At 40.7% G+C, this 26,642-nt stretch overlaps 1 protein-coding gene across 2 annotated transcripts in view; it reads right to left on the bottom strand.

The window, feature by feature from the left end:
- Nucleotides 1-23,848: 23,848 nt before the first annotated feature.
- OTOG (otogelin) overlaps nt 23,849-26,642 on the bottom strand; it is an 84,564-nt gene continuing 81,770 nt past the window's right edge. The window contains exons 55-56 of one of the 2 annotated variants that reach the window (XM_032445043.1): nt 25,390-25,469; nt 23,849-24,122 (exon numbers count right to left, since the gene is read on the bottom strand). In XM_032445043.1, the coding sequence (XP_032300934.1) occupies nt 23,922-24,122; nt 25,390-25,469 (281 nt within the window). In that variant the 3' untranslated portion in view covers nt 23,849-23,921. The remainder of the gene's footprint in view (nt 24,123-25,389; nt 25,470-26,642) is intronic. The other variant, XM_015864149.2, reaches the window with a different exon arrangement.

The raw sequence follows: 26,642 nt of genomic DNA, 5'->3' as shown, positions 1-26,642 counted from the left end.
CCTTCCCAGTGAAGCTTTGCCCTCTCTTCCTCAGAGGGTTCTGCTCCACAGGCTCCTCTAAACAAGCCCTGAATGCCCTACTCCAGGCCAACAGTGATGGTTCACATGCTGAACTGGGCTAACAGACTTCTCATAGTCACCAGAGGCAGATGGATCCTTTCAAACTGCTTGCCATGTATTGCTCAGGCCCAGGATAACATTTGCCAAATGCAAAACTTCTGCTTTCACCTGTCTTTCACAAAAAGTGAGCTCACATAGGACTGACCATTCTTAGGAGAGACTTTTTTTTGCTTATATTTTAAGGTTTCAAAACTTTCTGAAAGGCTTAAGTGTCCAAAAAGTAAACTTGGACTGATCTTTCCAAGACAAAAATGCTTGACTTGGATTTTTCCTCAATGCATGACTGCCTTATGTACATTTAACATTTATTTGTACACTTTCTTTAATGCAAAAAACTCGAGTAGTGAGGTACCCATCAATTTATATATATGGATTTTCTCTTAAAAGCCCCTGAACTTCAATTTCTTCTCAACAAGCACTACAGTGTTGCAGTTGTACTGCACAACCAACCAACTGCTTGCCTTTCCAACAAGCAGCAGTACTTTCTTGCAGCACTTTCCTTAAGTTTACTCTTCTTCACAGTCACCAGATAAAAAAAATCCTCTTGATAATTTAAGCAACTAAACTCTGAACATTGCCAATACTGTGACCTTTTCTATAAACCAAGGTGCTGCTCTTTTATGGGTCCCTGGCACATTTCACTGTGACCTCTTGCACACACTCAAATTGGCTACTGTCAGTACTGCAGACAATAGCAGCTTCTCTTTAATCCAACATGCAAACTCTTAAAATCTCCATTACTATCCTCTGCTAAGGACGTATGCAGCAGTTTACAGACTGGAAGTGCTCTGCTGTTGTCAGAGGCTTCAAAGCAGTGCGTTTTGTGGCTCTTCCAGTCTCAACAAATATTTTCTTTAAAAAGAAGCTGTATGGGAAACATTTGAGATATTTTAGCTCCCTGTAGGTCAGATAAAACTACTGTCTTCCTCAGCAGCTACATACACAATGTTTAAAAGCAGTGCTGTGGGCATCAGCCATATAGGAATATTTCTTTGAATGAATTCTTTCATCTTCTCAGTTCTACTCTCCACAGCTCAAGCCTGAAGAGACCCTGAATGTCAAAGTAGCACTTTTCTGATGTTCAAGACTCCTCTATTAGCAAAGTCAATATGCCTGGCAAATAGTATATGCCTGACAAGACCAGCAGGCTGTGCACAAATCCACATTCTTGTCTCATTTCTAACTCAGTCCTTCCAGCCAGATTAGTGAATACTGAAGGATGCTGTCCTTCCATTCCTACACATGGAAGATGATTTCACACTCCTCCAGCTTGCTCTTTCACACTGATGCCATTTCACATCCAATGCTCCAAACTATCCACACTTTTAAAAGGAAAACCTTTCTAGGGAAAACAAATGGTTGCAAGAACAGCAGGTACAACCACCCAGTACTCACCAGGTACTATTTACTACACTCTTACAGCAACACCAAGCAGCATTAAAGCAGAAACTTCAACCACTGAAATTACTTGAGCTTCGCTAAGGTGCATCAGTGACTGTTATCTCTGACAACCTGCTCCAAAGGACATCCCACCAGTACCAACCCATATGGGCTTCCTGAGGAAAAAGCCTGCAGAAACCACCCTAATTCTCATCAGGGCCTGCTCTGGCTAGAAATACCCAAAGGCATGTGGCTGTCTCTTACAAAGATGCTTCATCAGTACTATTAAAAGTTTAGCAACTGATCTTTCCGATTAGTAATCCCTCACTTTCATCTATAGATCACTGTTTGAGTGAATTTTTCCTGAGCAGTTCAGGCATGCCCCTGCACTGCCCTTCTCCCGGGGAGCTGCCATCCGCCACAGAGTAAGGGAAACCAGCTCAGCCCACAGCAGGGTAGAACTATTTTAAGTAATGGTGTCTGATACTGGAGGAGCATGAAATTCAGTCCTGTCATAACTGGGATGCCTAAACCCCCCTCGGAAAAAAAAAAAAAATAAAGGCTATTGCAAAATCCTTCCCAAAGGCTTATAAACTCAGCTCTGGAATTGCTCTCAAGCTGCAAGGCAGTAAAAGTTTGGTTCTGTATCTCATAGCTTACTATTTCAATAAATTAATAAATAAAAATACATCTAACCACAGAAACAGCAACCCGGACATATATATTTTTATTGCTTGAGGATTCAAAAGCAGGACGAGTTCTCTTGCCTCCTTTGAAGATCCATCACCGTGTGTACAAAAGCAGTACACACAGTCACAACTTATGGGCAATATTCCTGGCTGCTCTACACAGTCCAGCAGACAAGCCAGGGAAGAAAATGCTCTGCCATAGTAAATATCTGTAGAAATTCAGCCCACAGTCTCTCTAGTACAAAATTCAGGGCCTAAGAGTGTTGTTGATTTGGCTTGAGTCAAAGCTCTAGGTAGAATAGCAGAATTCCTTCTGGCATATTAAATTCAACTAAGACAGAAATAAATGAGAAAAAAGGTATCTTTAATGACTGTTGATATTTCCTTCAGCATTCTACATAAGCAGTGAGAACTTTGCTAAGAAACACTCAATGTCTGTAGAGTTTCCCCACCAGTAATCTTCCCCTTCCCAGAAAGCTGCTAACAACTTGATCACAGGCAATGAGGATCTTCCCAGCTCTGATGCATTACTCTAACTTTAGTTAAACCATCACAGAACTGGAAAACTGAAGTGTTAGTATCAGGCTGGAGGCATGGCTAAGAAGGGAAAAGAACACAAAAAAACTACCCTTTGCTTCATCATGACACACCCAGCATCCAAGTGCCACACAGCAGCAGCCCTTTTTTCCCCCATCACTGGCATTGCCACACAGCCAGAAAAGTAGAGCATCTCATCTGACTGCTCGGTAGAGGACAGACAGCAACAGAGAAGCTGCATAGAGCCCCAGCACCTGAAGGAACTTCAAGATCCCAGGTCCCCAGCACAAGCCCAGATGTGCAGCTCCTGACCCCAGCACTTTGCCTGTTCCACTCATGTCACAAGCTCTGGACTATAGCAGTATCTGGCTACAAGACCACTATGAGCACCTGGTCTCTTTTTCCAACTACATACATCCTTCTTCCTGATTTAAAATGCAGTTTTATCCTCCTGCCTCATGAGTTACTGGCACATTCAGCCCTTGTTCAGTATTCCAAGTGAGTGATCTTCACAGTCCTCTGTCCTACCCTATTAGTTTCTTTAACAGATATCCCAAAATACCTGATTAAATACTTTTCTCATTCACTGAAAATAAGTCGTGTAAAAATACAACTGAAGCTTTTTTATTAGCTGTGTTCAGTTGACATTACTAATCATGATTTGCTGTACTTTTCTGTTGCAAACAGAATGCTTCGTCAATGTAATCTGATAGTTGTGGAGGAAAGGGCAGGCCCTTTGCTGGGATAAGCTGACAGAAATCCACTGAAAACATGGAACTGTGGCAAGACTCACTATCTGAGCACTTGGCCTTAAAAACAGCCCTTTCTGTTAGACTAGGATACAAAATCCTTCCACTGAGTTCTATCCTTGCATGATACTGTTCCCAGTCTTAAAATATATATATATATAATTAGAAAAAAAATAAGGAAATCAGGTAAATTCTGGAATATCATGGAGAAGCAGTGACACTCCTGTGGTTTAATAGGTATTTGGCTAATACAATGCAGTTCAGAATAGTGGATAAAGCTGTTTCCTTCCATTCCACAGGGATAAACTTGTATTCCCATTGACAACCTTAGCTCACTGTCAATTTCTGGAAGAACGGACCTAAAGATTATGCAACCAAACCAGAAATGAAGAATATCATTTTTTCCCCCTCTTTGGAAGTGCTGACATGATGCCTAACACACAAGACAGGAGAATCACTCACAAAAATAGTGGCAAAGAACAGAAGCACTGTGGTATGTCCAGATTGTTGAAAAACACATATACTGTGATGATGTGAAATTATGCTCTTATTCAAATCTAAAATAGCTCCATTTAAACTTAGCCTTAGAGATAACAAGCAAGGCAGAAATACCGGCAATAATCAACTTGAGAAGGTATTTTCAAATATTACTGTCATTAACACTGTGCCTCTGTCACTGACTGCAATGAAGGCACAGTTAGAGGCAAGTTAAGACAGTAACACACCAAACTAAGCTTTTAATAATTTTTAGGGTAGTTTTCCCTTTTATTGCTTTTAGGTGCTAGAAGTCTTGACACATAAACAGCTTTCTCCTCTCAGTCCAGCATTCACCACATTCAGGTATAAGTCAAAGGCAAACACTAAAACGCTGCCAGCAGAAAAGCAAAGTGCCCAGCTCTAGACAGATGTTTAGCATAACAGCACGCAGTCCTTTTGCTGTCCATGTGCTGTGTGTAATATTTTTGGATTTTTGCCCCTATGTGCCAGCCGAAATTTTTAAACTTCTGCTTTTAATGGAGGAACAATAAATATGAGTGTTTCAAAAGGTCACAGAGGAGAAAACCCTTCTTCTTGAAAGCATAAATCAAGCTGCTCCCCAGCTCCATCAAAACATACCTTAATGCTGGCGGCTCCTCCCTATCCAGCAAGGGATCAGGGGACTACTTTGCCAGACGCTATACAGACACACTTTCCTTATATTTCTTATGAATGAAGAAGCCCTGTTTAAAAAAAGCAAGAGCAGCTGTTAGGCTGAACACTGGGCTCTTTGAAAGTTATGCGACATCTTTGGAAGGAAAAAACTATAACTCTATCCACAGAAATGTGTTGCACATAGAAGTGATGAAATAGAGAAAAGAGTTGGAGGATTATTTTTTTAAACTGCTTGCACCGTGACTAATGCGAGTCCCTCTTTGGTTACTTTCCACTGAAACATCAGAGTGTAAAAATATTACCCACCTATTTGGGGTCTGCTGGATTAAGTCCCTTTGCCTGTGCCACACTATAAATAATGGTATTAGTGGCAGGGAGTCAACTGCTTGGCTCTGCAAGGAAACACATCTTTTGAAAGTGTAAATGTTGAACACTAATATTGCATACATTTCTTTCTGGTATTGCTTTTGTTCTGTTTGAAACAATTCCTGCTTTTCAGTAACGCAGAGGGAAGAATGTGTTCCTTAAGAGACATCTCCTTTTCATTCTGAAGGTTTCCTTTTCTCTATCTGGGAATACATGCAAAATGAAGTCTTTTAGGCCCCACGGGGCATTTTGAAGCACAGAAGACATCCAGAGCACTTGGCAGCATTAACACCAGGCACTGTTGTATGTGACCCATTCTTTAACGGCATGTGGCACAATCCTTGGGTGAAGCTGGATTCTCATCAGTCAGAACTCTGCTGCCAAACACCTAACACCTGCAACTGAGTTTCTCCTCCTGTCCTGCAGGTTTTCTCTAACCAAGCACATAGCACAGATGCCATAAAAATAGGGCCTGTGTTGCTTTTTAAGCCAGCATTTTATCCTACCTTCATCTGTGCCAAGTGGCTGTACAAAAGGAGTCACAGCAAGCACTGCAGTTATGCCTGTGCTCTGTTGTCATCTGCAGGCACTTGAGCCCAGGGGAACTGGTTCTCTGTAAATGCATGATCAGACTGAAATGGACATCTGACTGAGAATTATGGCTTGATTGTTGGTATTGTACAATTATAAGCATATTTATATATATTATAAAATCTACCTATATACTTTAGCAAAGCTTTGGTTTACATACTATGTAAAGTAAAGTAAGTAAAGGACGAAAAGTCTGATTACTGAGAGAGCAAACGGTACCTAACTTGGTCTAACATATATTCTTCTGCCCATTGTAAGGATACAGTTACGCTCTTGGAGTTGACAACATTCAGTGAACAAAAGAAGAGATTCCTTTTCAGGTTTTAAAACTTAAATAACTTCTATTTTAAAAAGGATTTTATTTTCTCCCTATATAGCAGCTTGGCTACTTAAAATGCGATAAGATGGAGTAATATGTTTGAATGACACAAGCTTCTGCTCCAAAAATTACACTTACCCCTCCAGACTGATCCAAACAGGACAGGAAGGACTCCACACTGACTTCTCTCAGTCCCTGCATTCGGATACCAATTCCTGGGCTAAGTAAACCTCTTAGTGTTGCAATGCAACATTTCACCTTCATCATTTCTCACTACGACAGCAAAACCAACAACAGTATCTCACAGAATAAGCAAACAAAACAATAAAGATAAAACACACCTATTCAGACAAACAACCTAACTTTACCAGTGGTTTTTCTGAAGCTATTTAATTCACAGGGATAGGGGTCATGAAGTAAATCCATTGCTGCAGTTGCTGTCAGCTCTTTGGAAGGCAGAAACTGGAACATGGCTATTTTTCTCCTTCAATCTAAAGAAAGTGAATTATTGGAACAGATTAAAACGTGACCTCAGTGAAACTAGTTTTGGGTTTCCTATTGAACTCGAAGCGCTGTCTTCATTGTTTAAACATCATTCACCTCTGCTCAGCTTTTCATAAAATTACCACCATCTCCCCATATTAGCTATGTTTCCCCCATGTACCTTTATTTTTCCACTACAGAGATTTTAAATCACTATATTTTATTAAATCACTATGAATATTTTTGTGGAAAATAAATAAACGAACAGAAATCAAAGCTCAGCCCCATCTATTTAGCAAAGTGCAACACAAGGCCTTGTCACCTGCTGGAGAAGTGACCTCCTACCCCTGCTGGGGCAAGGAGAGATCCTGTTTCATGCCGCAGGATGTGTGAAAGAGCTGATCCTCCCTCCCAGCAAGAGGAGGTTAGCTGGCACTGAGTGCTGCGCTGACTGCAGGCATCTCCCCCCTGACTCACACAGAGCTGCAGCCATCACCCAGCCCCATGGGGAGGCAGATCCCCTGTAAGGCTGTGCAGGGTCAAGGGCAGGGCTTGACCTATGAGTAGTGCTGTACAGGGGCCAGCAATGCCCTGCGTGCCTTCCAAGAAAAATAATTTAAGGAACATCATTGCAGCTCCCTTTCTCCTCCAATACACTCCCCATGACAGCTCAGAATGCGTTCAAGCCTGTAAGTCTGTAACACCCTCTGTTAATAGAGCTTGCTGCAGCAAATGTTCTCTCCTCCACTGCTCCAGACCAAGGGAGATAATGCTACTGATTAATAAAAAGAGCTCTACAACATATTCACCACCAAGTTCCTCCACACACACTGCACTCACTTTGGGCAGAGCTGCTGGGTGGGCTGCAGCCTCATTCACACGGCGAGGTGAGGAGACATCTCGTTAGGAAGGCTGTGATAGCCGTGAACTCGGGTCACTCACAAATCATTTCCCTCCTGCAGTGCTACCAGCAAGCCCTGGCTGTGAGACGCTGCCACCCACGAAGCAGCACGGGCATTCATTAGTTCTAACCCATAGCAGGGGAGCACCGATAGCACAGCCTGGCCTTCCTGGGCTGGGGCCACCAGCTGCTTTCTGTTCTGCACGCTGAGCTGCACCTCCACGCCATCCTGCCCTGCCTGGAGGGGAGGTGCACAGCTCACCACCCTGACAGCCAGCGGCTGCCATGACCTGACCTCCCTTCCTTCTGCCCTGCTCTGCAGGCAGCCCTCAGTAATCCCAAGCCAAGTGTGCTGGGATCCCACCTGCCCAGGCTGGTCGCTCCTGTGCCCGCCAACCAGCAGTGCTGCAGCCAAGGCAGGCAGCCACATCCCCCAGGAATGTGTGACAAGCACGACCAGATCCCTTCAGAAGCAAACACCTTCCAAAACTCCAACCCAGAGGGTCCACATCGCAACATAGACCTGAACTTATTATTTTCCAAGGCGTCATTGCTGGAGCACAACGGTGAAGAAACATCTATGCTTTGAACTAGTACTCACAGTGTCCCATCTTCTTTACAGAGGAACAAAATCCACATCATTTTGCAAATGTTTACAAACAGACACCATTAAAAGCTTCAAGCAAAATACAGAGGCTTTTTCTGTCGTTAGATCTCTGAATAGTGTGGCTTGACAAGAGGTTTATAACAATAACTTGGACACTACATGTTACCTGATGCTCAGAAAGGAGGCCTGGGAGAATCTGAAGCAGCTGTAAAGGAGGTACAGATTTTCACTGAGGAAAGAAAGAAAAGGGAATTCCAATAAGAGCTTTTGTCAGGCTAGCAAATACTTTATCCAAGTCCTCAAATACAACACAGCCTGATATGTGGTTATGTGTACACAGACTACCTATATTCTAGCAGTGTGTCTACCAGTTTGCCCCACTGAGCTTTTTGGCAAATGAAGAGCATGCTACTTCTGTGAGTCAAGAAAAGAAGGTACGAAACAGTAAACTGGTTTCACCAGGAGGAATATATTAACATTTAGATGTGACTTCCATTGGAAGACTAACCTTGGTTAGAGGGCACAAAGCTCAACAACACCAGCTCTCACACACAAAGCTGAAAAAGGCCTGTCTCCGTTAGATCTGGAAGATGGTCCTCTGGCACAGAGGCTGAAGTGACATTTCCTAAGGAAAGCAATCACCTGAGTTCTGCCAGCACCATGATAGGAGCATCAGTGCACCAGTGCCCGACCCAAAAAGCTTCAACTCATCCAAAAAGATGAAAACACCAAAGGCATCATTTCTCCAATTTGCTACTCATGTCTATCAGGAAAGGGTAGAAGGGAAGGAATAGTGCAGGGCACTTCCAGTTATTCCTTTATCTTGTGTGTCATAAAGAATTAGATTTGTTCCTCCACTGATGTTAATCCTTTGGATATTGACTAACATGTATTAATTAAAAATTATGAAAGGATATTAAATATTAGTTAAGTATTAATTTTCTAACAATAAAATCTTTATTATCCTTAATTTAATTTACTCAAAATAATAAAATCCAAAGAGTCTTCTTTTGGCAGCATACCATACTTTGGAATAATTTAATTAATCTGGACTTAGTAAAACCTAGAATCAAAGTACAGCTGTTGAGCCATAATGATTCCTGAATCCCTGGTATCACACTGAAACCTTTTCCTTTCTTGCTTTACTGCAAGTTGGTCTGACATTTCAAAGTGTAAACAATAAAACAACCACTGCAGTCAGTACTTATCAAAAGTCTCAGTGCTCTTTAATATGCTGGTGATCAGGACTGGAACACACTGCCCTGCCTGGTCATGCATCTCAGTCCAGTTTGCCCCAGTCTTTAGCAAGCACACAGACAGCAACCCCTAGTGCAACATGGAGAGCTGAAGGCTCATTTCGACCCACTGCCTGTGGCTGTTCGTCCCCATATTCAACACATCCAATGCCCACCTTTTGCTGCCATTTGCACACAGCCAATGCTGGAGTTTAACCCTATCAGCAGCAACCCACACTGGAAACTAAAATCTCCCCCCTGGTGCCGAACACTCCCGTTCCACACTTCAGTTCTCTCTGCACAACCCTGCATTACAACAACTGCAGGCAGAAATGTGTTTCCCTTGCAGGGCTTTGAACCAGCCTTCACAGTTTATCTTTACGCTCACTTCTTGCAGCTGTTGGGCGGGTGGCGCGCAGCGGCCGCGGGCACACGCTGGAGCTCGGCGCTGCGGAACCATTTTGGCATTTCAGCCTTTCTCCACCTAATCCCCTTTGCTGGCCACGATCCGATGAGTGCCTCACGAAAAAAACAGATGGCAGTAACCGATACAGCCCATAATTGTGGCCAGTTAATAGCAGAGGATAAGAGTGAGATAAGGACCAAGCCCTGCGGCCAGCTGCTGCTACGTTAACCCTTCACGAGATCACCTCAGTGGGGCTCAGCTGCTTGCAAAATCCAAGGATGAATTACAGTTATTTCCACATTCCACCGCATCTCCATTTATTTCCCCCCCCATTCATTTTAGGACTTTCACACATACCAGGAAAATAAATTTGAAGTCCAATTCCTCCCTCTCACCTTCCAGTCAAGGATTTTAACAGCCTCCATTGTGACCAAATCTTTTGGGAGTGCAGGTAGCCCCCTCCCCACTTTACATAAGGGAGAGAAACAGTGTCCTCCAGAAGCCCAGGATGAGATTTACACTGACACACACCCAGCAGAACTCACTTCAAATGAGGAGTTGCTCTAGGTTTTAATCAGTCATCAAATTCAGCCCTCCAGGTAATGAAACGTTTAAACAAAGCTTCCTTATTCCATGTTATGAAGGGCAGGCTGACATCAGCAACAACAAACAAACCTCAATAATGAGCCAGGACACACAAGGCACAGCCATTTACTGCAAAAGTAAGCTCTACCCTAAGTCAAAAGATGGAGGTATTGACCCTTTAGTTTCTGGACAGGCATTTCCAACCAAAAAAAAGATACGTATAACTTCAGGAGACACTCATTGTGTGCTGTTCCTGTTGTCACTTCTCTCGCCAAAAACTACAAACAAAACCCCCACAAATATTACTAAAATTTATTCAAAAAACTTCAGTTTGCCTATCTCCCATTTGAATTCAGCCATTTTGAAGTAGCAATTTGTGGAGAATCTTACCCAAAACAAAGTGAAGGCAAGATGCTGAAATTCCATTCAGCTTGGAGCACTGGGATTTTTGGTTTGGTCTGCTAAAACAAAATGGTTTTAGTATAGCATTGAAAATTTTTCACAGAGAAGTGTAATTATCTCACTTCACTCTAAACAGTGATTTTGCCAGCTCTTTAGATCCTATGCAAAAAGACCTAATCATATGCACTCTAAGAAAGATCTCTGACAGTCTAGTCTCACTTGTGCAAAAGGGCAGCACTGACCACATTCAGCACAACATTTTTCTATATACAGCTTGTGGTAACTAAACACAGTTTGTGCTTTTGATATTCTAGTTAACAAAGACATCTCTGCTAAAATAAAAGAAGTGGATGTGGAATCGCTTCATCATCTATGTCACTGTTTCTGCCTGTAATTATCAAACTTCTCCACCTCCTCTAACAAATGAGATTCAAGCATCATTATTTCTCTTGTAGAGTAGTTCCTGAGCACCTACACACTGTACTCCAGCAGTTCTGCTACACATTTTAATTTGCTTTTATTTGCTCCCAGTAACTATTTTTGTCCTATATACAGAACAGACTATCACTGTGTTTATGAGCTCCTGCTAGAAACGTTACTCAGTTTCCAAGCATAACAATGGTGAAGGACAGGTCTGATGTTATGACCATGTTAGAGAGACTTCCAAAAAATTTTACCAGTGGTATTGAACACTATTAAGCATTTTTAAATGAGGAGAACTACTGTACCAACCAGCCACCACTGTTTTGGCTGAAAACAGAGTGCCAGCATTCAGGCAGGAAGTAGGCCATAGCTCAGGCACAATATAGTTCAAATGAGAAATGGTAACACAGAGAACTATTGCAAAAAACCATTAACTATAATTTTATTCTGAACCTAACCTGAACCTCCCCTGGCACATCTTGAGCTATCACCTTTTATTCTATCACTACTACCCACAAAAAGATGCCCACCCCCATCTCACTACAACCTCCTTTCAGCTTATTGTAGAGAATGACAATGTGTCTCTGAGCCTCCTCCTCTCCAGACTAAACAATCTCAGCTCTCTCAGCTGCTTGCCACGAGGCTTGGGCTTCACAGCTTCACTGCCCTTCTCTGGATACACTCCAGGGCCTTGATGTCTTTCTTGTAGCGAGGGGCACTTGAGGCACAGCCTCACCAAAGCTGAGTACAGAGGAACAATCACCTAGTGCTCCTGTTGGCAACACTGCTTCTGATATAAGCCAGGATGCCGATGGCCTTCTTGGCCAATTACTTTTTGCCAATTACTTTTCTTTGCCAATTTACTGTGCTACTTTTATTTATATATTTTTGAGGATAACTGACTTCTGTTTCAGTGCAATGAATTTTGCTCTTATTGATTAATTAGGTTTTTGTTAATAGTGAGAATTTCTTCACAGAACATAATTTGTGAACTCGCTGTGTGTGCTGTAGTAGCACTCTGCAGCAACACCACAGGAGGAAGTAAATCCTGGAAACTACAGAGCTCCTTTCTGCAGTGCCACAGAGGTGTTTGTCAGCAAGGCATGCAGTGAACAGGGCACGAGCCACATGGAACACATGAAGATTGTGCTCGAGTACAGGCTTGGTGGGATTAGGCCAAGTATAAGCCACACCAGCAATGGCAAAGCAGCCATCACTTGAAGCTTTATATTGGGGATTGTAACAATTATATATTTTCTAATCCTGCTTCCTTCTGGTGAAACAATAGATTGCTTATGGCTTTATGGCCACCGTCTGTCAATCAGTCGGGTTTCCATCACCAGCATTCCTCCCTCACCGCTGACATGTTGCTTCCACTTGGCCATAAGCTGTGCACTAAACCCCTTCGTGCTGTGGAGTTGATTCAGGCAGGATGAACAGCCCAGCTCACGTGCCCCTTTTGCAAGTGCAGAAGGCTGAGGCTGAACATCTTGTTTTTTCATTTGCTATAGACATTTGTTCTTGCAGCTGACCATGTGCAGGAGAATTTGCTCATGTTCCAGAAAAGGACAGCTGCACCACAAATTACCTTAAACCTCCTTGCTCCAGGGATTATCTGGGTACAGTGAAGTGTGTGTACTGGAGGGCAAGGGTCTTTTCTTACTATAAACAGAGTTATTAACCTCTTATTTACCAGAAGTGCTTATAAACTGATTTTTTATATCACTGATCAATTCTGCCTGGTGGTAATTTTTAGGACTGGCCATCAGCCTGTGCTCAAGGGCTGAATTCCTTGTCTGCTTTCTCAGCTTTCTCTTGTAAATGAAGACTTCTACTAGTATCCTGTATGTGGGTGAGACAACATGCACCTCCTTGGTCTGCAGACTTTGGCCCCTCTTTGCCACTTCACAGGAATAGCCACATTACAGCAATCTGCCTGAGCTTTTCCACCACCCTTCCTGAGCAATACATCCATAGCAGTTCTGCCAGTCTTGACTCCCAGCATGCTTGATTTTGGCATTTACAGCCAGAACTACACGAGGACTTTGGGAGCAGAAGTAGTATCATTAAATCCAAAGCAGTATTTCCAGTTCTAAATACATAAGCATCATTTCAAAAACTCTATAATGATAAACTATGTGCAGATGTACCTAATAGATAATCTTAACATAAGGCAGTCTGCCCTGTCAATAGTTGGTACTACAGTGAGTGTCTCAGGTGAAAAACCAGACAAAGGGCAGTGAAAAAAGAAAGGCATCGATATGAACCCAAAGAATCTGCCAACTTCTGACAAGTCTTAGTAGTAATGAAAATGTAGCTACAAGGACCTCCAAGAAGTAACAACATCCTGACTACTTAAAATCCATATTTTTTTTGGCCCGTGGCTTCACTTCTGTTATTTTATGTTTTCCGTTAATACAAAAACATTTTATATAAGGTAACTTTTTACACTCACTTCACATAAAAATGTTTATCCTCTCTGGCTGGGGTCAGTGTGCTGCCTCTCAACTCCGGCTCTAATACTAATACTTGCACTATGACACTGCAGCAAATTCTCTGCTACTGCAAATAGCCCCAGTGAAGCCCTATCCATTTCCATCAACAGAGGCCTTGGCTCACTCCCCTGCCAACTCAGAGCTCCTCTGCTCGCTATTTAAAGGTTCACAATAGACAAGAGTTTATCATATTCAACACAGAGACATCTGTTTCACAAAATGACAATTTGCAAGTAATGAAGTTAGAACAAGAATGAAAAATAAATTAGAAATGGAGCTTAATGAGACCCCTCATATAGAGTTCTGTCTTGACATCAACAATGCAAACATTTGTGCAACTTAAAAGAGTTTGCAATCTAACTTCAAACACGACCCACCAAATGAAAATTCTGCCAGTTCCCCAGCTCATCATTTGTAACTGGATGCCAGCTATGAGGTTTGTCATGTCAATCAAAAATCTGAGCTAACAGACATAACATGAAAATTAAAGCATTTAAAAACAAAACAAAAAACATAAAAAGCACATTGCAATCAATAAGTGTTTTCTCAAGATCCAGATAACCATGTATTTTCTCGTTGTTGTTTTATGCAACCTTTCCTTTCACAATAGGCAGTAGCAAAAACCTCAAGCTATTTACATATAAATCATACTGTTTCAAGATCTTCCCTAAAAAGCATATAAAGAACATCTCTACGTATTACAAATTGATTGGAGCTTTTCCAAGTACTTCCTGCAGCATCTTTCTAAGAAATATTCCCACCTGTGCCAAAATTTTCACTCCGAATCCAAGTAGCATTATCACCATGAGGCTTTTATCAAGGATGTATATTGTATTACACTTCTAGAAGTCAAGGGTTAGATATTGCTGGGAAAACTATGCAACATGAATTCCTAAAGCGTACTAGCAGCCCACAGCCACACCAAGACCATTCTAAAAATAAGCTAATTTGCTCCGGTCCAGAAAATAGAGTAGCAACACCGGCTCCTTGAAACCATCTTACTTTCACTCCTAGCAAATAGTGGAATCACAGAATCACTATGGTCAAAGCAACCCTGTAATGAAGCAAGACCCACCTCGCAGTGTCTCTGAGCTACATCTAAGACTCAGCCTTAGGAGATACGCTGTGGCAAGCAAAGAGAAAATAGAGTAGTCCCCCACCCCCATGAAAAAAGACACCAAGAGTATTTGTACCAAAGTATCCTTCACTAACATGAGTGGGAGAAAAGTCTCCAATTTTTGTCATCGTTCGTTTCCACTATGGCACTCAGTGGAGCCCAAGACATCAGTAGCTCTTGGCCTTGCAATTGGTTCTTATTAATAGCTTTCTTTTTACTGAGGAGTTTGTAACACTGGTTCTTTTGGCCTCATGCACACTGCCCCTTCCCAAACCTTCCAACTCACTTCTTTTGCTAATAAAGCAAAACACCCCACAAGCCAGCAAACTCTATCCTACTTTGATTTTCACTTTTTAAAGCCTTTTTCTCCTCAGTGGAGCTACACTGGTCTAATAGGGGAAAGTCACCAGGGGGAAAAAAAAAAAAAGGCAAAAAGAGGTAGAAGAAAACCATATGTTATTATAATGGATATATTTGAACTAGAATCAAGAGTGACTTCCAAAGCAAGTATACTTTGTTGGTAGCATATTGTTTCAGACTAAGCTTTTATGACTGCCACGCTTAGGAGAAGTCATAGCTCTACAAGCACTGGAAATATTCAGTCCACAATTTTCCACAAGCTTTGGGGCTTAAAGCAAATAAAGAAAAGAAACAAAAATCAAAAACCACCCACTCATCCCCTCATCTCAGGAAACAAGAGCATGTAATTCTGCCAGCTGGAGTACATGAAAACGTCATTTGTTTTCCCCATCCATTCTGCACACAAAAGGGTTCCCCCACATTGCAGACACAGAGTTTTCTATATAGATCTCCATATCTCCTTCTGGGGCCCTAAAGCCATGGAGAGGGCAGGACTGCCTGACTGCTCCTACAGGACAGAAAAAGGCCACATTTCAGCAGTATTTCCTTCACCTGAGCCAGAAAAGGAGGAGAGCTCAGCAGCTGCAGGGAAATCCCTGAGCCCGAATGAGACTGGCAAACCTAGCAGGAAGGGTCTGGTTTCTTTGGAACAACTTGCAGTTCAGGAAGGGAAGAGAAAGAGATGATTTTTCTTCTTTCCTAGGAAACTGTGAGGTAAGAAGAAAACAAGAGGAGTTCAGCTGAGATGCTGAAGAGCCCAAAGTTCACACTGCAGGTACATTTACCTCATTAACTGGCTTATGATGTAGGGAACAGAAGCTATAGGATGAGTGTGAGCATTTAACTCCAGAAAGGAGCCACAAAGTACCAGGATGTCAGCATCCAGTGCAGAAAGTTCTGTCGGAAAGCTGTGCTGGAGATTACAGAGACAAGATGCACAGAGTAGGCTGCGGTTTCCCTGGCACCTCACCATGATCCATGCTGCCCAAGTGACAGACAGGACCTTTGCATTTGAGAATCCACTACAATGTATTTGAAACCACAAAAGATATTTGTGTCTAAACAACATCTCAACATAAATCTTTTTGCCATCATTAGGTCTTCAGCAAAAATCAATTTTTTTGTGTTTAGGCCCAGTGAAAAGGGAAAAAGAATAGGGCTGAAAGAGTTAAGGAGTTTATTGTGCATTTACACATTTTTAGGGATCATCTTTCAACAATGGCAGTAAAATCAGCATGTAGTCTTAATTTTCTATGGTTGAACCTTGAACGTGAATCATTATATTACAATGTATTTATTGATTTCAACAGGAAGAAAATTAAGCCCAGAAAATCAGGTTAGGAACCTGAAACTGGGCTGAGGAAAATGGAATTTTTCTGGTACTAAAAATCTCTTATGTTATGTAAAACACATCAGAATTTTAAATACGAGATTTGGCCATTTGGAAAATATTCTTATCATTTTGAAACCCACCAGAGATGGGACAATGTCAGTGAACTGAAAATCTGATTAGTATTTGTGCTTTGAATTAAAAAATAGTATTTTACCACAAGTCATACAGTAACATCCAGTTTTACCTGCTTGTGTGAACAGGCACATACATAAAATGAAAGGCATTTCCATGAACTATCCAGTGGGTACAAGGAGAAAATACCTGTGAGTGTTGAAATTATAGATCTGGAAGTTTTTAATTGTCTGTAGTGCCACAGCTTTTGGACAGTTCACAAGAAGACTGGCACACTGGGGCACCATGGACACATGTACACACACACACATGTATGTAAAAAGAAGATATCTGCTCTGCCTTCTCTGTATTTTTATGGCACTCGAGCCACCTGGGGATGTGACCCACTATTTAAGCAGATCTGAACACTGGAGCTACCAGCACAATTTCCAAGGTGGTCCCCAGCCAAGATTTTGCTTGAATTCCACATCCTATAAAAACTTCTTTTAAGAAGGGTTCTGGATTTTCTTACGCAGAACAGTACATGGCAAACATCAACTACTTCAGGCTTCAAATGGTGTGGTAACAGATCCAGTGAGCAACCAGCAAGTCACACTTCTGTGAGTCAGCATTCAACTCACTGAAATTTCCAGCTTCTTACAAATGCTTACATCAGAATTAGCTGTGTCAGAGAAGATGGAAATTACTTTATTAAATGCACACAGGAGATCAAGGATGCTGATAACACATGGGTGAAAAACATTCCTATGGTGCTCTGATTTACATGAAACAGATTTATTTGGGCAAACAGAAAAGGTTAACAAAAATATGTTTTGTTTGTTCCAGGCAGCTTGAACTAGAATATACAAGTCATCAACATGAAACTTGACATAGTTGTTCAAATGTTCAAGCTTCACAACATGGTATGGCCAAGTTGCACACAAGGCCTCTAACTTGCCTTTGAACACAACAGCATGCATTATCTGTCACACACTATGGCTTCCACTTAAGGTAGAAGAAAGCAATAACTTAGTTTGCCACCAATTACTCAGTCATGCATGAAGCAGAGCATCTGAAAAATGTTGCTGCGTTCTGGAAACATACTGCCTTTATTTGATATTGCTGTATAAGCATCAAACTATTTAGTTTTAAAAGCCGTGGTAAATTTATGAATGAAACTGTGCAAGAGGGATTTAATAAGAGATCCATAGCAAGTGTTCAGTGGTCTGGACGTTGCCTGCCACCAGGGTAGCATGAAATCATTTGATAATTAGACCATGGCTATGCAGGATTAGCATACCATAAAAATATAGGGCTGCATTATTTATATTTATGTAACAGATGGATCTTTAAAAAGGTTGTGCGTTTTTAACGAATGCAACATCATGCCAGTGTTGACAGAAGATTTAGAAGTGCTGCAACACAGCCAAACAAAGCCTAAGAACATTACCTTCCCTCTTCCCCCCCTCTTCTCCCACACTGGTCATAGACCAGAAAAACAAATGTGAAACAGTGCTATGAATTTAATTCCATAGATTACATTAAGTACAGAATTCACAGAGCATTAGGTTTAGAGATGCATTTACATTTCAGGTAATTATAGGACTCCTACTACAAAGTCTACCTGAAGGATACATGCTCCTTATGTAGGACCCCAACAGAGGTCTGAGACAGAGTAGAAAGACTACCTACAACTACTTAAAATAGCGATGCTTTAAAACTGTATTTTGAAAGAAAAGCAGCAAAACCAAAACATGTAAAGTCAATGGGTCCAGATGACTCTCACAATTAGAGGATGCTGCTAACGGATGGAGTTCCTTAGGGCACCTCTTATGCAAGAAAGGGTGAGGTAACTGGGGTTCTTCAGCCTAGAGATGAGAAGGCTCCAGGAAGACCTCACTGTGGTCTTTTTGGATTTGAAGGGATCTTATAAGAAGGAGGGATACCAATTTTTTACGTGGTCTGATAATGATAGGACAAATGAGGAAAGGTTTAAAACTAAAGGAGGGTAGAATTAGGTGCAATGTTATGTATAAATTCTTTACTAAGAGGGCAGTGACATCCTGGCACAGGCTGTGGATACCCAATCCCTGGAGGTGTTCAAAGCCAGGCTGGATGGGGCCCTGGGCAGCCTGAGCTGGTGGGTGACAATTGGGCCCAATGCAAGGGCTCCAGGATTCTAATATTTCAAGACAATGTTTACATTATAAAAGTCTGTAAAACAAAAGTACTTTAAATTTCACTGACCAGATATTTTTTCAGCTATTAATGGTGATAAATGCATCACATCTTCCCAAATTCAGCTGGACAGGTAATGAATGCAGCTAACTGTGCCTTCCCTGCTTGAAGATTTGGCAGATGATGGCAATTTTCTTTAGCTCTGGAAATACAGAAACAATTTCAGCACAGTTGTCATAATAAATGAGTTTACTTTAAGACATACAGGAAAAACTACAGAAGGCAAATTATACTGGGTTGCTCTGAAACAACCATAGAATAGTTTGGGTTGGAAGGGACCTTTAAGATCATCTAGCTCCAATCCCTGCTAGAAACAGAGACACCGCCCACCGCAGCAGGTAGCTCAAAGCCCCATCCAGCCTGGCCTTGAACACCTCCAGGGAGGGGGCATCCACAACCTCACCACCCTTGGAGACATCTGCACCAGCAGAGGTGACTCACTGTTGTGGTTTGGTAATTTGGTTGGTGTTGCTATTCCACATCAGAACATCATGTGGGATAACGGGAGTAAAGGACACAAGTTTTTTATTTCTTTCTTTTCTTTTTCTGTGGACAGCCTTAAATGGGCATGGGGGGAGGGAAGCGGCAGCGGAGGGGAGGTCCGGACGGGGTTTTGCCTGGTTCCCTGCGAGGAGACAGGGTGGTTGGAACTTCCCCCCTCCCGCAGCCCATCAGTGGGATTTGGACTTTTTTTTCCTCCTTGTTTAGTGTCATTGGGTTCATTAAACTGCCGCTCGTTCTCAGAACGTTCTTTTTTTTTTTTTTCATTTTTCCTTCCTAGATCCAATGGCAATCTTAGTTATTATCTTAGTTATTATCATCACACCAAGAGGGGATTTTTACCCCAAAATCACCCTCTGCATAGCAGCTGTTACCTCATTTTAATTATTCATGTCTAGACTTGTACTGGGAATAAAGAAAGAGGTGTGGGTAGAGGTAAAAAGGAGGATGAAATTTTTTTAGTGTTATTTGTCTGACTTTATACCATTGTAAGGAGATGCAAGTTATTTAACTTGTGATTAATAGTTTACTTTAAACTAACAGATGCCAAAACTGCCAGTTAATCAATTTACTGGGCAGTAGTAGCATTAATTAAATACAGCATTACTCAACAGACAGTTAGTCTGAGGCCAAAATCATGTAACAACAAGCTAGACAATAAGAGATTAGATGGAAATATAGTGATATAAATTGTGCTTTTTAAAGGTCTTCCTTAACAGCCAATATTCACTACAAAGTTCCAGCTGCCAAATCACTTCTATTGCCCTATGAATCACAGCTGTGTAAGCTTACTTGAAGCAACGTAAGTGAAGCATTTTTTAAAGGAGGTACCAATTAGATATTAGAACCATAACAAAGAATTAACATTTTCATACACAAATCAGTTAATAAATATGTTGATTACAGATGTAAAACAGCCTAGCATTAGGAAGATCTGAAGTCCTAATTTTAACATGATATAAGCCCTAGGTATTTTCATATCTGCATTAGGAACGGCTTCTGGAGAGAAGCTTCTTTTTCCACATGTAGAAAAGCTTGTGAGAAGAATACAACCCTTAGCAGTGGAGTCAAACTCTGAGGCTTGTGAAGAACACATACCAAGCCTTGGTTTCCAGAACACTGGGGTTTGTTCACACAGAATCTAATTTCATGTTAAACCAGAAGTTCTTGATTGCAATGTCAGAAATCAAGAAAGAAAGAAAAACACTTGCGCACATTTTTATTCCCCCCTCACCTACTTCAAGGGGGCAGAGAAAATAAAAGTTTGTTGCCTAGATTCTGAAGAGGGTGCTTCAAAATTGAGATTTGGTTTTGTTTGTTCAGGAGAAACAACTTCACAGTGCACACTGCCACACCTGCCAGAAGCCAGAGAAGCAGTAACGAGCCATTCATTTATGCAATCTGATTAACCTGACTCCTCAAGTCCATTTCTACAGGCTTCCTTAAAGACAACTACAAGAAAACCAGAGGGCATTAGCAGCTGGCAACCTTACCATCCTACGGCAATTACCATAGGAGCAGATTTGCAAAAATTAGGTAAATCTCTCTCCCACCAACACCCAGCAGATTTAAGAGCCTGGTAGCTACACCAGCAAGCTACTAAAATTCAGTACAGCTTTGAAAGGAAAGAGTTTGCTCCACCAACAGCATTTGTATTTATTTGCCTGTTTTCACCACTTGAACTCAGCTTCTCTAACAAAAATGGTCACATCTCGAATCCTGAAGAAAGCTCACATTCCCCTCTTTGGTTCTAAAACCCACAAGTCCCACCCCATTCTCACTCCCAAAACAAAGATCAATTTAGGAAAACAAGACTCACCACAACCTCATGGGACATTCTCCATGCTTCTTTTGGTTCAGCCTCATGGCACCCACCCCCATATCTCCAGCTTTTATGTGGGGAAACAAACAGGCTCTAGCTGTGGCTCATCAGCCTCAGGCCAATGCAGGTGAAGGAGCTGCACCTTAACCCTTTCCAGGCTATGACCACCAGTGCCCACCTTTCCCTCTCTTGAAACATAGTGAGATCATGAGAGCAGCACAAACACATTCTCCTGCTTTAGGCTTGGTTAATCTTTCCTTCCTTCCCCATGGTGGCATGCTCTGCTCTAGCCTTCAACTCCATCGCTACCCTAGCCCAGGTGGCCCTCCAGAACAACCCAGTACCGGCAGGACTAGCACCCAAGTTCTGCTTTCTTTGTTAACTTCTGAGGCACTGTGCCCATCTCTGGAGAACCACCCAGTACCAACGTACGGTGCTACTCCCTCTCAGAAGCAAGGCAGCCCAGTAGCAGGCCTGGCTAGCATGGAAAGCAGGGCACCATTTGCAGAGAGAGCCCAGGAGACACAGGTGTAGCTCCCTCACCCTTCCTGACACAGCTGTGCAGAGTTGCACACAGCTGAGGCAGCACAGTCATCAGGGTGCTGGGGCCCTGCTCCACTAACAGAAAACAGGAGTTAACATTCATTATGGTAGAAGGCTTTTATCCTCAAGAGCACAGCTTCAATTCTGCCTACTTTTGCTCCTTCATCTACATAACCAAAAGGAAATATATTAGTACAAATGAAAATTAAAGATGTTTGATTTTGTTGCAGTCCAAGTGCCTTCTCTAAGCAAGGCTCAGATAAACTCCATGGTCAGTTAGGGTTGACTTTGCTTCTGAGGATGCTGAAGTACAAATAAAGCCAAATCTTTTTCCAGCTGAGTTGCTTTGTGCAAACACTGAGTAAGGTAAATACACAAGAAGGGCTTGGATTGCTTTGAACTAACCACAGACAGACAGGCTAAGCATCTGTGAAGGAATTTAATGCTAATCAAGGGGTAAAAGGGGCTTCCTCTGTCATGCCACAAGCAGTACAGATCTTTCCTCCTGTTTCTCACAGCATAAGCCTAATGTTTACAAAACCAGAAGTCGGGACTTAACACAATGTTTATTATTTCATTCCTAAGTGGAAACAAATCAGAGTGTCTGATTATGGTTTCTGGACACCACATACTACTTCCTACTCTTGCTGACAGAAGCCAGTATTTACTTGCTCTTAAAAGCAGCAGACAAATGTTTGCCTCTCAAATGGCTTTTGAAGTAACTGCCTCGTGCTGCTGGAAGCAATGAGCATTTTACCATTAGCTTGAGCAGCATGAGAAGGGCCCATGGAAGCATGGTGTCTGGACTAACTCTTGTGTTCAGTACCTTATTTTGGTGGTTGGCACTTTGCACACCTTACTTGAGAGCAAAAGCAGCAGCTTTCTTTTAGTTCCTACCCTCTAGGATGACATCTGCCAGTTGGTATAAAGAGTGGCTGAAGTTTCTCTTTGCAATTTTGAATTTTAGGCAACTGAAGACTTGGTTCAGCATCCCATAAACAGCATTTTCCTTCTCAGCTTGTAGCCTTCTGAAGCACATGCACTGCTGAAAAACAAATCAGTAAATGCCACATGTTGAATCACATTGCAAGGAGCTTCAACAATGACAGCAAAATTAATTGTAACAAAATAAGACTCCTTGTTGTTTATTAGATATTGTATGAGTAAAATGTACAGTATAAAAATTAATATCAAAACTGTTCACAACTGGTTTTGACAGCACATTTTCCTTTGGATTAGCTACACAAGCAGCCTTCTAACAAATTATGCTGAGATCCATTTTTATATTTTCTAATTTTAAGCGTATCACTACAATATCTACAGTTTGATCTACAAAATTAAAACAACTAAAATTCTGCAGCATCTTGGTGACATTAGTCAAAAATGAGCAGGTCAGTAACATTAGCTTAGAGGAAAAAGAAAAGAGTAGTTTGTTACAACAAAATGTTAATTGTTCAAATTCATTAACAGAATTGCTTTTGAAATTCCATGTCTTATAGTGGTACATTTTCAATATCAAACACTTGACATATATTGATGACAAAGTATTTCTACTTACATTTTTCTTTTAGACAAATCAATAATCCTGTTTTTTAATTCCCTAATGAATTTTCACATCTCTAATATTGGTGTAAAACAGTTTGTTCTGCTAAAGGAATAGTTCAAATGTTTTGTAAGATGCCCATTTTCATTTAAAGTATTAGCCATATAAATGAATGTAAAATGGTTTTTATTTGTTCAATCTCTGTATTTTCAGTTTAGGTTCTATTGTTTAGAAAAAAGAAAACATTACTCCTAATGACTAACCTAGAACAGTCTGTCTGTGCTATACATTACATATTGGCTATTCTACTTTTTACTATGACATAAAACACACTAAAAAATTGAAATTATTGCCGGGGAATATTACATACTGTTATTAAAAGTGAGAATTTTCCCCTGATTAAAAATAATATTTGTATCTTCATTTCCCCTGCATAATCTATTTTGCATTAGGAAGATGATTTGAACTGAAAAGTTCTTCTCATATTGTCCAAACATTTTCTCTTAGTAGACACCGAATCTATTTGCACCATTGCAATGCATTCAGAATAATAGACTGCTGCTAGATACACCCACGTATCAACAATTTAAAACAGGAATGGGTGCCTCAGAGCACTCAGTCAGCCTCAGAGAACAAAATAGGTGGCGTTCTTTCCCTTGAGGTGTTTCAAATATAAATCACCTTTTAAGTTGGCACATATCACAAGAACTCTTAAAATAATGCCTGTGAAGTGAAGACAAATCCCAACACAAATGATGCAAACCCCGTTCCTTAGAAATAGAGAAAAGTCCAAAAATGTGTTTGTCCCTTTATCTTTTAACATTAAGCTGGTAATTATTGTTTTTACAAACATTCAGATTATCCTATGCTAGTAGCAGCTGGACTGTTTACTTTCCTTGTATTTTTTTTGTTCTTAAGACCACTGGCAAGAACAGTCTGTAGGCTCTTGAATTGAATAGCTGACCCAGGTTGAATTACTAGTGCAATACAATTGCACTGTTCGTCTTTGCAGTCCAAGCTCCCTGCAGCATTTGCAGAATCTCGCGTATGTGTTGATGTTGTAGTTATATATACTTGCAGATGGGCACTTTCCATCACATGAAACAATATTCACCTGATAGAAAATATAAAGATATCAGCAAATTTAAGCAATTAGGAAATAATGTTAGGAGTTTCTAAAAAAAAATAATAATGAAAGAAAAAATTAAAGACAGTCTAAAGAAATTGGCACCCAAAACCAAGTGCAAAGTAATGAAAAAGTAGGTATTTATTTTATCCTCTTATGGAATTCCACTGCAATTGAGTAATAAATAAACACTAAAACATGTTGCCTAGATACGTTTCAACTTTTATCTCATTGAGCTTAATGGTGACTTTCCTGTTGATTTCAGGAACAGCACAGTTTGGCTATTAATACACACAAAGAAACAACTTCATTTTCGAGTTTAAAAGTATTCATAGCAACCATGGCTTGAACATGGCACTGAATGTTCTCAGCAACTTCTTACAATGTTATTTTCAGCAATATACTCATTTGGTGTTAATATGCTGGCAACAGTAAGGAGGAATATAGGGAAAAATCCAATAACCATTACTATGTTAGAACAGAAGGACACCCTATGACAGAAACAGACACCAAAACTCATAATTTTTTCAAGTTCAGTAATCAGGTTTTGCATTGCTCTTTGATGCATTTCTTAACACTGAGACTAAATTTTCCGGCTGTGCAACAGTTCAGTCTACAAAATGTACTCAGTGTCAGTTTGGGGGTTACAGCTGTTACACTATACTCTTCTATGACAGCTTTTTCAGGTGCTCTTACACATCTCACACAAGACATCTGCACTCTTGTTACTGCTCACATTGCCTTACTGCCCAGCAAGAGGTTGGTGTCTTCCAACCATAAATCATTCAGCAGACATATAGATAGTGCCTCATTCTTCCTATATATATCACAATATGCTCATGCTGCTGTCTAAACTGAACTTCAGGACCCTTTCTTTGTTGGCATTTAAGATGGCATTGAAACACTTTCCCAGTACAGATGGAAAATTAAACACATCTGCAGTAGTTTCAACTGCAGTATATCACTGGCAAGTGTCTGTTACATCAATGTTAATTCACAACTACTAATTGCACTGTAGGGTAAAATGAGAGCTAGGATTTGCACCAAATTAACTTGAGCCTAAAAATGTTCAAAAGTGTGGGAGACATCCTCATTTTTCTTCTTAATTGAGAAACTGATTGCTGATAACTTAAAGAAACACAAACTTCCATATCTGTGAAACAGAGATGTGAACAGTTGCACCATGAGATTTTTGATTTCTTTCACCCTCTTATTATTATCATATTAAAAGAAAATTTCATAGTTATTTACTTACCGGTGTGTTACTCCTGCAGTCATTCTTGCGAATGGTCATCCTAACAGTCACCTTTTTACAGAATTTCCCATCTTCCTTACCTGCAAAAATGGGCATTAATTGAAAAAATATGAGCTGCTTAACTCCTTAACATTTCAGAGATAAGAACATTACTAAATGTGTTACAGTGTCAAGAGGCAAAGAATGTTCCCAATGCATCTCTACAAAAGTCCTTGTGACATTAGCTGTTCTTTCCATCGAAGTCACTGCTTTTAAAACTTTCTAGTTCACTCTTTAAAATTCATCAACTTGTGTCTCCCGTATCTTGTATCTCTGAAAGTTTTATTCTTAGTTCAGAAGCCTTTTACAGAGCAAGTCTATGCTGTATTTCACAAAATTTTGTAAAACTGATCAATTCCTCCTGTGAGATGGCTTGTGAAAGATACATAAGATGCATTTTCTGTTAAATAAATCAAACCTTAATAGTAACAACCAAATTCCAGCAATATAGATAAGTTTTAAAATGAACACAACACCAGGATCTGAAAATAACCAGGGCTCAGCAGAGGGAGTGGGAAGGGAGGGATTCTGTATATGTTTATTAAATAAGAAAAAGAACATAGGTGAATAAATTAAATATTTTATTTGCATTTGCATTCTGTTCACATTTTATCTCACAAAAGTGTTTACAAAGTATGTGATGAAATAAAAAAAAAGATATAAATAAAGAAATGAAATAAACACAGTTAAACTTGATTTAAGGAGAGAATTCTGGGCATTTTGAAGAAAAGCAAGACAAGTTCAGTCTAAAATTGAGTTGTCTGAAATCAGAAAGTGCAGTATTTTCTCAAGATGATCCTCTTCATGTTGAAGAAATCACATCACATTGAAGGTCTGCAAGAAAAACAATTAGTTCATTCCACTATAAAAGCTTCCACAGTTTAGCAGATTTTACACAGCATGATGCACTCACACATCTCTTTACTTAGAAAACTGCATTTTCTTTTAGCCAAGCAAAAAAAAGGTGTTACCTCCATAAAAGCAAGGGCAATTAAAGACTCACTGGTTTTACCAGTACCTAATACTTCAGTGTGACAGAGTTTTATTTAATCTTAGTGCCCAGTGTCCAGTTTTCTGCTCTAATTGCTGTCAAATCAGTTTAAACTGCTTCCAATAGAGAAACATTTTTGTGAATTTAGGGGGGCAGGGAAGGGGATTTCCCCCCCACTTTAAAAACAAAAAAAGGACTGAAGGAAAGAACAGAAATGAACTTT

This window comes from Coturnix japonica, chromosome 5 (genome assembly GCF_001577835.2).
Source record: "Coturnix japonica isolate 7356 chromosome 5, Coturnix japonica 2.1, whole genome shotgun sequence".
Classification (NCBI taxonomy): Eukaryota; Metazoa; Chordata; class Aves; order Galliformes; family Phasianidae; genus Coturnix; species Coturnix japonica.
The sequence above is the reverse complement of the archived record's forward strand: the minus strand, read 5'-3'. Positions and strand labels throughout refer to the sequence as shown.